Source organism: Rattus norvegicus, chromosome 14, assembly GCF_036323735.1.
Source record: "Rattus norvegicus strain BN/NHsdMcwi chromosome 14, GRCr8, whole genome shotgun sequence".
Classification (NCBI taxonomy): Eukaryota; Metazoa; Chordata; class Mammalia; order Rodentia; family Muridae; genus Rattus; species Rattus norvegicus.
In genome coordinates, this window is record NC_086032.1 from 32,212,478 (window position 1) to 32,227,418 (window position 14,941).

The 14,941-nt window shown below is 41.3% G+C and overlaps 1 protein-coding gene and 1 long non-coding RNA gene across 4 annotated transcripts in view; one reads left to right on the forward strand and one right to left on the reverse strand.

Moving 5' to 3' along the window:
* Nucleotides 1-13,920, forward strand: part of Nmu (neuromedin U) — a 27,609-nt gene extending 13,689 nt beyond the window's left edge. Inside the window, exons 4-10 of one of the 3 annotated variants that reach the window (XR_001841028.3) lie at nucleotides 3,416-3,475; nucleotides 4,884-4,913; nucleotides 5,005-5,055; nucleotides 7,476-7,645; nucleotides 10,239-10,286; nucleotides 11,819-11,858; nucleotides 13,726-13,920. Coding sequence is in view for 2 of the 3 variants with exons in the window: in NM_022239.3 (NP_071575.1) it covers nucleotides 3,416-3,475; nucleotides 4,884-4,913; nucleotides 5,005-5,055; nucleotides 7,476-7,550; nucleotides 10,239-10,286; nucleotides 11,819-11,854 (300 nt within the window). In the remaining variant the exon portion in view is untranslated. The remainder of the gene's footprint in view (nucleotides 1-3,415; nucleotides 3,476-4,883; nucleotides 4,914-5,004; nucleotides 5,056-7,475; nucleotides 7,646-10,238; nucleotides 10,287-11,818; nucleotides 11,859-13,725) is intronic. The other 2 variants (NM_022239.3, XM_006250872.5) reach the window with 2 other exon arrangements.
* LOC120096594 (uncharacterized) overlaps nucleotides 6,198-14,941 on the reverse strand; it is a 23,087-nt gene continuing 14,343 nt past the window's right edge. Inside the window, exon 3 of the long non-coding RNA XR_005493222.2 lies at nucleotides 6,198-7,514. This is a non-coding gene — a long non-coding RNA (uncharacterized LOC120096594). The remainder of the gene's footprint in view (nucleotides 7,515-14,941) is intronic.

A 14,941-nucleotide genomic window follows, 5' to 3' on the forward strand; every position in this document is an offset into this window, starting at 1 on the left:
CAGGGGGCCGTGATACAGGAGTAGGAGGCTGACTGGGCTGGTCACACTACATCAGCACACAGGAAGCAGTTAAGGACAGGAAGTGAGTCCAGGCTACAAAGCCTCTCGGCCCACCCACAGGGACCCTCCTCCTCCAATATAAACTCCACTGCCTAAAGGCTCCACAGACTCCCCCTAAAAGTGTCATGATCTCAGAACCAAATGTTCAAACATGTGAGTCTCTGGGAGACATACTCAAAGCACAAACAGTACCTTCAGGTGAATGACACCGGGATATTAGCAGGTAAGCCTTCATGTTGAACTTAAAATTTAGGAACAGCTTCAGAACAATTTTTATGTCCACAGTACCCACTGTATAAGGTTTTAAAAAAACTTGGGGCTGGGGATTTAGCTCAGTGGTAGAGCGCTTACCTAGGAAGCGCAAGGCCCTGGGTTCTGTCCCCAGCTCCGAAAAAAAGAACCAAAAAAAAAAAAAAAAAAACAACTTATTTAAGCTCTGTCAACATAAACTAACTTTTAAAATATTCTTGTTTCTACTTATGGTGTGTGTGTGGGGGTACCCGCATATATGTATGTGTGTGTGTGTGTGTGTGTGTGTGTGTGTGTGTGTGTGTGTATGTATGTATGTATATGGGGGGCAGGAAAGGTGCACACCGTATATGTGTGCCTGTGCATGTGAAGGTTCAACATTAATGTCAGGAATCATCTTCCATCACTCTCCCACCTTATTTGCCAGTCAGATCTCTCAATCTAACACAGCCCTTGCTTACTTGGCCAATCTCGATAGGCAACTTGCTCAAGGGATCCCCTGTCTCCACCTTATGAGGTTGGAATGGGGCTGGCACACTCACCTAGCATCTGGGATCCAAACTCTGGTCCCCACATTTAAGCAGCAAGCCCTTCAAACCCTGGGCCAGCTCCCTAGCTCCACAAATTAACTCTTTATTGGACCTCATTTCTGTGTACTGTTTTAAAAGAGCCTGGTATATATGTATTATTTCTGTCCTTCACGCTTAAATGTATATTTCCATGTATTTTGAGATTTTTAAGTATCATTAACTGTTTACGTACTTTTATTTTATATATTGTGCAATTTTCGAATAATGCTTCAAGACACTTTTGTCAAATAAAAAATTAAAAATCTTTACGGTCCATTAATATGGGATGAAATATTACCTATCCCTTATTTGAAAATCTTTAAGAAATTATTGAGAAGAATGGCTTCTTATAAAGAAGAGTTAGGAAAATGCGTTTATTTTAAAATGTTCCCAGTCAAAGGTCAATGTTATTGCCAAACCGCATCCAGCCTAGGCACGGTTTTCTAAGGAGAAGCCACTTACATATATAAATACAGTCTTCTTTAATCGAGATGCATCTTTAATCGAGATGGAACATAGTCAAAGATCTTTTCTTTTGCTATTTTGGATTTTGCTGCATTTCTGTATGGGCTACTTGAAATAAACCCTTAGGGGTTTTTATTACCAGATTTTTATAGATCTACCTGAAGGGAACAGGTAAGGAAGGACTTACCAGACTCCATAGGTCAGCTCCTCATAGTTCCGGGCTGGGCCTCAGAGGTAGAGCACTAACCCAGCAGGTACATATGAGACCCCACTCCCCCCACCATAAAACAATGGAGAAATGGCCAACTCCCAATTATACATCAGCGGACATTGGTGAGTCCACCAAGGCATAGTCCTAGGTAGAAGTCCTGGCTCCCAGGACACACACTCTGTCAACTACACCCTCTTAAGGTACTGGAGAAGTCAGTCTTGTAAGACCTCATTTTCTCTGTACAAAAGAACTGCAAGCCCTGTCCTGCATGTCTTGCCCCTGTGTTTTAAGAACAGAATGGAACCTGTGTACGGGAAAGTATTTTGTAATGCGTTGAAACGCCGCGTATACCCGGTCCATTTCGTACCATCAATATATGTCCCAACAAGTTGCCTGGGAGGCAAACAGATGGGAGGGAGGGAGGAGACAAAACCAGACCTCTGTGGAGAGGAAGGATGTCAGGGGCATGCAGGGTAACTGCAACTGTGCTCCTTCCTCACCACAGCCATCCAGTGGTAGGCACATGGGGAGAGATTGATGGTGCAGAGCGATCTTTTCTCACAGCTTCTAAACTGAGTACCTGCAATGGTAAATTAAATCAAAGGGCTTGTCCTGCCCTTAATCCTTTCAGGAACTTCCTGCAGTGATTTCTGGCTAAAGAAACGAAAGTTTTGAGAGATTAAGTAACCAGCGTAGAAATGGAGTAGAACACTGCTCATTTGGCTATTCAGCTTCCGGGCTCGCACTCTAACACTATTTACATCGCCTCTCACTGCCCCCGCTTTTCTTTACTTCAGATATGAACTGATTGAGGGACCAATGGCTCACAGGCCGACTGTGCTAGGTCCTGTGCAAAGCAGGGTTTGCCCCTGCTTGTCCATTTATGCCGCTCCCAACCACGCCCAGCTGACTGCCAACCGCAGGATTCCTGCCCTAATTCTGCCCTCTGAGGCTTTGACAAACCTGATCCTGGGGTGTGCAGTCAGCAGCCTGGAAAGGGTGGTACTCAGACCAGTACCACGCACGGCTTCTCGTCCCTCAATCCCCATTGTTTGAGAGCAATTGCAGGATTTTCGAATTAGCCAGTAATGAGTAATGTTCAGTGAAGCTCACGGCTTTGGCATGCACACGCATTTCTGTACAAGCCGGGAGACTAATCCCTAGCTGGCACTGCCCAGGTTATCTTAGTCATAGAGTCCCATGGTGTCTCACTGAGTGTTGAAAACTATGTAACTGGACCACAATGAAAAACCCCATTAGCTGCATAGGTGCTGCAAAGAAAGATTTGTTTGTTGTATGTGTGTCAAGTTTGTGTGTGTGCACATGTGTGTGTGCACATATATATGTGGGGTGGTCTGTGTACATGGGAATGCATGTCCATGTATACCTGAGCAGAGACCAGAGGAAGACATCAGGCGTCTTCCTCCATCACTCTCCACCTTGTTTTGTTTTTGTTTTTTTTTTTTTGAGATGAAAATCTCACAGAACCCAGCATCTACCATTGTGTCTAGCCTGACTAGCCAGCAAACTCCTAGGATCGACCTGTCTCCATGCCCAACTCTGGAGCGATACACACACTCGGCTATGCAAAACTTTCATGTAGGTGCTAGGGATTTGAACCCAAGTTCTCTTGCTATGTCAGCCAACTTTGTCACCTGCCCAGCCATCACCCTGGCCTGAGGCTGTTTTAGATTGTTATGAGAGAAATCAAGAGATTCCTACAGACTTTCAGTGGACCAAGGCAAGACTTCTTTGCAGTGTTGATAGGCTATCCTTGTGCTCCCAGCATCTGAAACTTCCCCTTCTGCGCAGATATAGTGCAAACTGAAGCATGGCCCATGTGTTCTCTTGTCTGCCTTAGGCATCTGTTGCATTGAGGAAGCTTTGCCGTGTCCTGATGGAGATTTTCCAGAAGCCTCAGGTAAGGCCAAAGTCCTTGTAGGCAACTCAGCAACCAAACAAATCAGGAGAAGCGCCTCCTCCTTGAAGAAAATGTGCCCAATTTAGGAAGCATGTCAACAGGAGCTGCAAGACACACTGACGGGACTAAGAAGCAGATACTTCAGTTTCTCTGTGAGGATAGTGCTGGTAGAGTTCATTCTCAACTAACTGGGAAATCACATGTCCCCTTCAAGCATACAATGTGGTTTGATAGAGGAAATTTATGATCCTATTGGTTTTCTTTTTCTCACACACATGCATAATTGGGGACGAGAATGAAACAAAGTTGCAACATTTTTATGGTCTGCACTAAGGACATGATACTTTGTTGTAGGATAGGACACTAAGAATAGAAAAACATAGTGGGGGAGAACACGGCGCACTGGGAAAAACAGACAGACAAACAAGCAAAGACGCCAACAAGGAAAAAAGGACAACCTGGCCAACTGCACTGTCAGTGTCAGTTCGAAAGTTCTTGTTTGTGTCTGTGTCCTGGTTTCTGATTGGGATTATTTGATTCTTCTGGGAGAATGTTTTGTCCTAGATGAAGACTGGGCTAGAGTGTGAGAAACCACATACCATTGGACTTCAGGTTCAAGCCTGTGTCTTGGTTGAATGGATTTTAAAACTCCTTTATTATTAAAGGTGGTAGCCTTACTTTCCGAATGATGTATTTCATCAGCATCTCAAACTTATCCTGCGATTGATGGTACACTCCAGCCTCTGAGCCTGCCACAAAGAGGAACCCAAGGAGGGACACTTTGATAGTGTGAAGGCAAATTATTCTTTCTAGTGATAATAATGTCTCCCCCCAACTCTGTAATTTTTCCTAATTAAAGTAAAAGAAATAGCAGTAATATCTACCCATCATCTTTCTTTGGTGCTAAGAGAAAATGAGACAAAAACAAAAAGAAAAGAGAAGAGAAGAAAAGAAAAGAAAAGGGAAGGAAAGGAAAAGATATGACTCCTAAAAGCCACAGACATATTAGAGACAAAAGCCTAAAGGGAAACTTATGGCAGAAAAAAAATAACTCATGACCTTATTTGGTGATGACAATTAAAAATACTTCAATGTGGTCTGTTTAGTTGTTTACTCCATTGTGTGACTGCATTGAAATTTCCCATCCCACCACTGCTGAGCATTGATGGCCCTTCCAGTTATTTTCCTATAAAAAATTTTGTAGAGAAGATCTCTGTCCACTTACTTATAAATAGTATTTAATCAATCTCCCATTTATTTTTGAGCAAAAGATGCTAATGCAATTTTAGTCCTGTGTTTGAATTATGTGTCGTGTTTTACATTTTTATATAATTCATAATGTATTGTGAATTTCAAAGCATGCAACGTGAAGTTTTATCGTGTATAATGATATACATCTCTTCACTAGGAGCAAACTGAGAAAGATAATGCTAAGAGGGTAAGGCGATTTTTCCTAAGTACATATACACTAAACAGAATAAAGAAAGTCATAGGTCTTTTCTGGGTAACTCACTCTTTCTGTCCTACAGTTCTTATTTCATTATTCAAAGACACAGAAGTTGGGAAATTCAAATGTTGTGGTAAGTAGTCTTATTTTTTTAAAAAAGATTTATCTAAAAAAATTTTATCTAGCATATAGTAAGACCAAAACTCATACTTTTTACTCTACAAATTATGTTTGGGTCTGATCGTATAGCCCATTATTTCCTTCTTCAGTACCACAGGGATGGAAATAAGTTTATATATGAATAAATAAATGAAAATCAATATTTATTATGTACTTATTTTACATGTTAATAACTACGTGTGCCTCATATTCACTCACTCACAATTATTTAATTACCTAGTATGTGTCGAGCACAACTGCAAATGCTGGAAATATGGTAATCAATAAGTAAAAACCATGTTAAAAAAAATCCATCCTTCATCAATTTGTATTCAATGACAAAAGAAGACAGAAGAAGTCTAAGAACAAGTGAACAAGTAAAGCAAATTCTTTAGGGTGATATTAATGCAAGAGAAAAATCAGTCTTGTCCAAAGACATTTTTAAAAGCAGTTATTTCAAAAGACAAGTATCAGTGCTAACTGGAAATATCACCTTCTGGTCTTGTTCATTATCATGAGGTGGATGTGTGTTGTAGAGCTTCTGTCAAAGCAATGAGAAACGAGTAACCCTGTTTTGATTTGCATCAAAATCATGTGGCTTCTTTCAGTAGTAGTTTTTGGTTTGTTTGGTTTCGGTTTTCTTTTCTTCTCATTTTATTCACTTTACATCCCGATTGTCCCCCCCCAAGCCCTGCATCACTCCCTCCCACAATCCCTCCCCTGGTCCTTTCCTCTCCTCCTCTGAGAGGGTGCCCCCTCTTCCTTGGGCATCCCTGGTTTCTGCTCCATTTCCCATCCCTGCATTTCTTGTAGACAGGATCGATTTGGGGTTGAAAGTTTTGTGGGTGGGTTGGTGTCTCTGTCGCTCCACTAGAGTTTCTGCCTGGCTACAGGAGGTGACCTCATCAGGTTCCATATCCCAACTTCTGAGTCTCAACTAAGGCCACCTCCATTAATTCTTAGGGGCCTCCCTTATCCCAGGTTTCTGTCCCACCCTGGAGATGCCCCTCACCTCCACACCCCCACCAGTTGCAGATTTCCATTCATTCTCATGGCCGTCTGGCCATCTCTCCTGTCCCTCCCCATACCTGATCCTGAACCCCCCAGTTCCCTCCCCATACTCTCTCCCTCCTAGTTCCCTTCCTCCATTTTCCTCCTACAACCATTTTGTTCCCCCTTCTAAGTGAGACTCAGCATCCTTGCTTGGACCTCCCTTCTTGTTTAGCTTCTCTGAGTCTGTGGAGTATAGCATGGTTGTCCTGTATTTTATGGCTAATATCCACTTATAAGTGAGTACGTGCCATGCATGTCCTTTTTGGGGTTTTTTTAGGTTTTTTTTTGCATGGATTTAAAACACACAAACTGCCTAGGGCTGTGGTGTAAAAGCAGAGCCCTCACCCAGCATAAGCAAGGCCCCGGGTTTGATCTTCTGCACTGGGAAAAATTAATAAGGAGAGAAACGATTTGTCCACAATATTTCTTTTTAGCTTGCGATGTACTATGTGCAGTTTAGAGGGTGAAATTGAAAGTGTGGTTTGGACATGTACGCGGAAGGGGAAATGTAAATTTAAACCCCACTTTACGTGTGTGCCTCGTGGAGTAATCTTACACGTGACCAGATGAAACCTTTAACTGAGATTAGCTACACACCAAACACGAGTTGCATTTATGAGCAGATAACCACTATCTAGGGCTAAAAGTCACCCATCTGTTAAATCAATTTAATATCAGTGAGGAGGCTCAACTCAACCTAAACCTTATGAGAGTGCAGCTGTCAGGCGGCTGTGTCTCAGGTGTGCCTTCGTTTTCTCCCACGTGGCGTCTCATTTTTAGAAAGTGCGGCTTCATTACCTCCTCCACTACCAAAGCACATTGTCATCACTGTGTCTTCTGCTGTCTTGCCCCTGTTCCATTTTAAATATTTAATGTATGAAGGGGATTTCCAGGTATATGTGCTAGAAGCATCCAGATAACAATGTTTGTAAGGGAAAACTGATACTTGCAAGTTGCCTTGATCTGGACCGGATTATTTTGAGTAAGTGTAGACGTCGACAGATGGCTTTTTTGCCTCCTAGAGAGGCAACCTGGGGCTGCACCTGTTGCAGTTGTAACAGATCCGAGGCCTTCAGCAAAGTGCTTCTCCAAATAACGGGCCGCCGCTCGGCGTGAGACTAGCAATCTGTCCCATCCCTTGGTTTATTCACTACTGTTCTTTAAAGGACTGGAGATGGGCTATCCTAGATAATGTCTTTCATTTCTCTTCTTGTCCTTTGACCTGGGGTGAGAATAGTGGGTAAGAAACAGACAGGCGAACAGACAGACAGACAGGAAGCCATCTTAATGCCCGGTGCTGTGGAGCCCCTGTGCTCATCATGTGTGTTCATGTCCTCCCAGTCGTCTGTCGTGCATCCGTTGCTGCAGCTCGTTCCTCAACTGCATGAGAGAAGAATGAAGAGATACAAAGTGAATGTATGTAAGACCGACTGCATGCCGGCTTTGCCGCTCTGTGGCGACCCCTTCCGCTAATCACAGCTGTGGTCCTTTGTAAGATACCCCTCTTCAGGGTGAGCCCCTCACATTCACTGAGTAGTGTTAGCTCTCTGTCACAATGACAGCATGTTGTTGGTCAACCTGACAGACTGGGTTACTTTATGTCTGGAGTAAGGCAGAGAATCATACAGTGTTCAGTTGAACAAAGCATCTTACCCTGTGACAAAGAAGAGGAGGGAGGAGACAAAGTGAGGTACTGTCCCCATTCTCCACGCAGAATTTCCTTCTATTCCTCCTCCGAAAGATTCCACTAACTCCCAACAGCACCGTCCACTGCTGACCACTTGGTCTTTGGGAGCCGTTTCAGATCCAAATCATCATGGACCTTGGTTAACCTGCTTAAGGGCATCTTGCAGTCTTTCTCCCTCTCCACGTTCTGACCCGGTCTAGCTCAAGCCCTTCACATTGAGGAAAACGGGGGTTCTGTGCCCTCTGAGACCCTCTAACTGAGAAAATGTGGTCTTGGCTTAAGAAAAAAGGAACTCCTGGGTGTTTGGTCTTTAGATAGGAATTGGAAATCCAGTCAAGGCCAATTTGTCACCCCCGTACCCTGTTGACAAATAGCTACGGTGGCAGAATTTTTTGCCCAAATGTTAAAACATTGATAAAAATAGGGATTGTAAATACATCATAAAACAAATGTCTACATTTCATTTTTTCCCTCGGCTAACAAAAATAGGACCTAAACCTAGTACCACCGTGTAAGGTAAATGTAACTAAGCTAACACATCCTTAACTAAAAACTGCATTTGCGGTGTCACTTAAAAATAATCCTGGTGCTTTTAGTGTAGAAAATCTTGGGCCACGTTTTGAAGGAAGACATTGGTCTAGCACTGCCATCTTCCACTTATTGGGAACTCAGTTGGGCTTTCCCTGGTTCTGCTTCATCAAGGGAAGGGAAAGTCAGTAGTTAAAAGAAGGTTCCACGAGCTGTCTAGGATGAGAGGTGACAGTTCACTGACCCTCAGTCTAAGGAAAACACACACACACACACACACACACACACACACACACACACACACACACACACACCTCCATTGTGATATTCCCTTTATGGTTTAATGATGGTTACTTCATTACTACATTGTTACCATTACATAAATTAGCTTTAAGAGTCCAATTCAGGTCTGGTGTTTCCTTAACTTTCATACTGTATGTTTTTATTCTTCTTAAAGCAGGTTTTTAAAAAGCATATATTTAGATGAGTACACATGCCTCTGTTTATTTTTATAATCACTATCCCCCCCCCAAAGTCTTCATACTTTAGCTTCAGTTGAATACAACTATCTGCTGCTAACTTTAAAGAGAAATCTAAGAGGGGATTTAATAGCGGGACAGACTAAATGAAGGTAAACCCGGAAGACATTCTCCCACAGGGGAATATCCTTAGGAAATGCTGGGAGCAAAGAATGCAAGAGATAAATAGGAAACCCAACAATAACAACAACAAAACCCAATTACAATAGAAAGTTGGCTGTGATGGCCAACACTGTCTAATTTTAAAACATGGTTTTGTAGTGAGATATCTTAAATTTGAAAGAAAAATACCTTAGATTTTCATGCATTCAAACATTTTTTAATATTATTTGATGCGTTCCTTTTCAGTTCATCTTTTCAAATTCCAGTTATTGACACTTCTTTCTCTGATGACAATGCCCTGAAAACCTTTGTCTTGATTTTAAGTAATTAGTATATTTTCATTTTTACTGTGTTCTTTTTTCTCTCTCGATTATACAGAGAGAACTTTTTTAAGACAAGGACATAAACATATTTTCTGTGTACACATTCTAAATATCAATGCTTCAATCTCAAGTAATTTGAAGGGTATAGTAAAAATGAGAATTAAGTAGATTTTGAGAATTAGAGGTATATGTTCTGTAAATCAAGGATTTATGAACTTAACTAGATATCAGAGGCACATCATAGAATAAAGAATATGACCATACTTGTGGGAAATCTGTAAACAGCCTTGACTGATAAATTGAATGCTCCCTATGAATTATTAATGCAAACAGGAAGCTATAAGTCGATTCTATGGAAACAAGAAAATGTTGACTATTCTTCCCATGAAGCTTAGAATGTTTTGCTTGAGAAATACTATATAATATGCTTGTTATAAAAACACGGTTGTTCCTACTTGTCATTTTTTTCATTATCACTCTACACATACAATAATATCAGGAAAATATCTTCCAAGGAATTAACTAAACATACATTGGCCAAAGTTGTTCCTCGGTTTCCATGCAGATGTATTATATCCTTGCTTTTCTGTGTGACCACACCCAACACATTATTTTATTCTCTCAAAATGTCAAAAAGGGACCTTGAAGCATAGCGCACCCAACCTCTTTCTACTTACTGATGACAAATTTCCTTTAAAGAAAGAATCTGTAATAGTAATCCAGAAAATATTTTCGAATACACCATTCTGCAGGTACTCGTTGTTGCTGAAATGTGTTAGATGTAAAGGTAACGGTTCTCTCCTGACACAAATGCTCTACTCAGGTCTTTGGGAATAGCTAACAGTAATATCGAGCTTCACTGCACTCGTAAGAAGGATTTGCCCCACTTCTGCTTAACTTGTTACTTCATCCTTATTTCTTCCAGGAATACCAGGGTCCTGTAGCTCCAAGTGGGGGATTCTTTTTATTTAGGGTATGTACATATAGTATTTTATGATCAATAAGTTCGGAAATTGGCAAAGTCTGTTCACTGTGTGCTCACTCAATTGGCTCGCTTTAATGAAGCGTTGCAGTGACCTTATACTCATTTGACATCAAGTGTCTCGATACGATTTCACTTCCACCACTATCCTGCTGTTTTAACCACAGCCCCTCTTGTCTCCCTTTTATTACCCTTGCGGTGGGACTCCTCCAATGACATCCATCTACTTCCCAGTTTAATGTGATATTTTATATGCGTGAGACAGATTTTTTAGAGCTATTTCATAAGTCCAAGGCGTTGATTAGTAAGGTTTTGGTTGAACAGGTTGCAAGAGTTATGACTATGCTAGCAAGTTCTGAAGATTAGCAACTTCAGAATAAAAGCTACCAAGAGAGATAGCTTCGTGACTGTGTTTATCACTTTGCGTTTGTGTAGGAAATGTTTCTAAACAGACGTTTTCTCGCAATACTTTCTTAACACATAGCCAAAAAGGCTACACATTTAATAAATGCATTCAGTAGTTATTACTGACGCTCTATAGGTGATAGGCAAGAGACCAGTAGAACTCTGGTACTGAGGACCAGAGTTCAGTTCCCAGCACCTACTTCAGGCAGCTCACAATCTGTAACTCCAGCTCCAGGGAATCCGGAGCTCTCTTCTGGCCTCTGTGGGCACTTGCATGCACCAACATACAGGTATATCCACAGTTTCAGGTAAAATAAGATACTTAAGTAAAGATAGAGTTCAGCTTCTATACTCGAGTACTTCACAGCCTGATTTAACAACAGATAAATAACAGCTAAGATTAGTCATTCCTTGGTACACGGGGGCTTGTCTTAAAAAACCCCAATTTGAGGTTGCTCAAGTCCTTTATATTAAATGCTGTGGTATTCGTGTAAAACCAACTGCATCTTTTGTAAGCCATCTTTAGATGAAAATTGAGGCAAACAGTTTAGCCGGACAATGGAAAGTAATACAGAGATGACATTGTGTGTATCGAGGATTAAACAAGACATATTTAATGAAACATTTAGCTGAAAATTTTCAGCTTTATGCTTAAGTCTAAGGAGGCGTTCCTGTGGTAGGATTCACATGAGCATATTGGAGACTGGACTGCACTGGATTTCGGAACTAGATTGACAGCAAGGATATATAAAATGGAGATGCCATGACTTCAGAAAGTCAACTTTGGGTCATATTAAACTGAAACTTGAGAACAGCCGTTATTGAATGTTGGTTTCCTATAAGCAAAACCAAGTAGTTTCCAATTCATATTGGTCATAGCAGCTTTAACAGTGCCTCAGAACTCAATAGAAACACACACTTTCAGGTTTCCCTTCAGCCTTAGTAAACCAGGCTGCAGCTGTGCGGTCCACAGCCCACTTCTGTTCTGCCCAAAGCCTGTCAGGTGACCTAATGTACCTCAAGAAGACTGTTGTTTATAGCAGTAGGCTTCTTTCATTCGCATTTACCTCACGCCATTAGTTACAACGATTTCTTTCTAATTTTTTTATTGTTTTCAGCCACGCAATGGGAAGAGGTCAACAAGTTTCATTTAAAATGGTACGTGTTCAAAAAATTACATCAGTAAATAAATATGAAGCGGCATGTGTGAAATCAAGTTGGAAGTTCCCATTGGTCATAAACTAAGCCACATTCAAATATACTTCTAGTGTCAGGTTGCATGTGTGTACTATTATTATTTATAAATATTACAGTTGTGGTGTTTTAGGGCTAGATTTGCTTTGATCCTAGTATTCCTTGATCCGTGACATGAAAGCAGTCATCTGACGTGATTTTGGAGATGACAACCTCATCATCACTTACTGAGCATGATGTCATGGGTTTCACTCTGCGCTGTAAGTCAGCATCCACTAGAGTGGGCCAGGGTTCCCTGGCATGGGCTTCTGTATTCCAAAAAACTCAAACTCAAAATAAAAATCTTTACAGCTGCAGCTCAGTTGGTAGAATGCTGTTCTAGCATGGCCAAAATTACACAGCCAGTCTCAGCCAGATGGAGCTACATGACACCCTGTCTCAAAATGTGGCAGGAGGGGCACTGCTGGAGAGATGGTTCAGAGGTTAAGGGTGTTTGCTGTTCACGCAGAAGCTCTGAATTTCCTTCTTCCACCTACACTGGCAGCTCACAATTGCCTGGGATTAAGACTAGCTCCTGAGAATCCCACAGTCTCCAGACCTCCACAGGCACCCATACACACATGTAAAACGAGTAAAGCAGACATTTCTTAAAGCAAAATTAAAGTAGGGGCGTTTGAGGAAAAGATAAAATGTATTTCATCCAAATTATTCTAGAAAGAGGACAAAACCGTAAACCTAGATAGAAATGAAAAGACAGACGTTAAAACAACTGGAGAAGTGAAAATCACCACTGTGCAGACGCTCACAGGGTGAAGTGGAATTGGATTGATTTGGTCTGAACTTCTCCCTGAAGTTGAGAAAACATAGCTTTATGACCTATTCCCTGGGTTAGGGTCTCTTTTGAGCAGGATTTTGTTTACTTTGCTAATAGAACAGGAGTTCAATAGTCATCTCCACCTTGACTTTGTCACCTGATTACCTAAGGTCTTTCTTTATCCTGATAATGTATTTATTAAGACAGTAAGTATAAAATATGGATGCCGTGATGGCAGATGTACAAGTAAATAAATAGGGGGAACTTTTCGATGGCTCTTATTTTATTCAGGTATCACTCTCATTACATGCGGTCCAGGAACAGTCATATAAGAACTCAAACCAAATCCAATATAAAAGGTCCTCAAACCTCATAGCCAAGGGGGCTCCACATTTGCTAATGAGATAGAAAGGCGGGTGCGCACACAGTGGCCGCCCAGCCGTTCAGTGTAGCCAGCCATTCAGTGTAGCTCCCTTAAAACTGTGAACTCTTGAAACTACTCGGTTCAGCACATGGGACTTTGTTTTTCCCATCTGAGTAGTTATAAGGAGCTCAGCAGGGGGTGGGGAAATTCAGCTTAACCTTGGTACACAGTCAAAATGTGCCCTACTGAGGCTTGGAGAGAGCCATAGCAGTATCCACCCACGCTGGGGCCTTCTCCAGGCGCGCACAGAACTGGACTTTGCTCTAAGGTGATAAGCAGGAACCTCTTTACACACGTGTAATGCTTATTAGCTTTAGTAAAGTTTTTATATTATTAAACACTTTGATGTATTTAATTGAGACATACAGATGTGTAGCATAAATGTCCAGATTTATTCTTTTTTTTTTTTTTTTGGTTCTTTTTATCGGAGCTGGGGACCGAACCCAGGGCCTTGCACTTCCTAGGCAAGCGCTCTACCACTGAGCTAAATCCCCAGCCCCTAGATTTATTCTACATGCGCATAATACATGTACATATTTATAGTGTCACATATACGTGAACATAATTTGTTTTTTTTTTTTTTCTTTTTTCAGGATGCCAAATGATCTTTTCATTGAAAACTCTGCTATGGGATATAAAATGTACTCACATTTTGTTCTCAAAAAAAAAAAAAAAATGATCCCTCCGAAATGTAGTCTGTTGCAAACCCCTGTATTGTAACATTCTCTGCCATGGTTGAGATTATGAATGTTTAATTTGTTGAAAATAAAACAGCATCTTGAAATGTATTGTTACAATGATCAATTGTGCACAGCAAAGCTGTACCTGAAGATGCTCCATAAGTGCCCACACCTCTGGAGAGCTCTGATACCTGCACTCAGGGTAGCACTGGGACACATCTTTTTAAAGCATTTACTAGCATCTCTAATAGAGAGTTGGGTGAACTATTTTAGTTTATGCAATTCGCATTGTGTTGGGGGATAAAACCATCAGCTCTTCTAAGTATTAGAATGCAGACTGGCATGGTGGTACACGTCTGTCATGGCAGCACTGGGCCATGATAAAGCTAAGTGCCGAGCCAAGATAAAGCTAAGTTCAAGGCTAGCCTAGGCTATGTAGCAAGGCTCTGTTTAAAAACAGAAATGAAACAACAGCCAAAGAGAGTGCCAACTCTCTTAGAGCTTATTCAATGGTGGAGGAGGCAAGTTATGATTTACTTAATACGAGATGGATTTCAGATCGCTACAAATATATCAGAAGGGTTTGCCTGGCAATGAGTAGTTAGTTTATCTGTAGCTGTTTCACCTTGCAATCAGTGAAAATCAGCCAACCTTGTTCATTACCAGGAAGAAAAGAACCTTACCAGGAGCTGATGGGAACTATACTTAGGGAATTTAAATAACACATTTCATAAAGTTCTTGAATTACTCTTCCTACCAAGCCCTGGGAAGGACATAAGTTGAGAAGAAGCTGAGAGGAAAACAGTCACAATCTTGCTTTAAGAGTGAATTGTCTCAGCAGAATGGGCCTCAGAATGGCAAGGGTCCCCTAGTCTGTAGTCACACATGCATGAGGCAGCATTGGCTGTCTGTACACAGTAATTCTAGTGACCTGGATTTTAAAGTTATTTCTTTCAGTCATGCGGTATTTCATACATATTTAGAATTGCCTTTGTTCATATGTAACCCCTACTGTCCCTGCTAACCCTTTTCGGCTCCCTTCTCCCAGCCAAATAATCTGTCTTCTGGTTTTATGCCATATGTGATAGGTATAGCAATATAAGTTCTGCATATGAGAAAAAAAATGTGC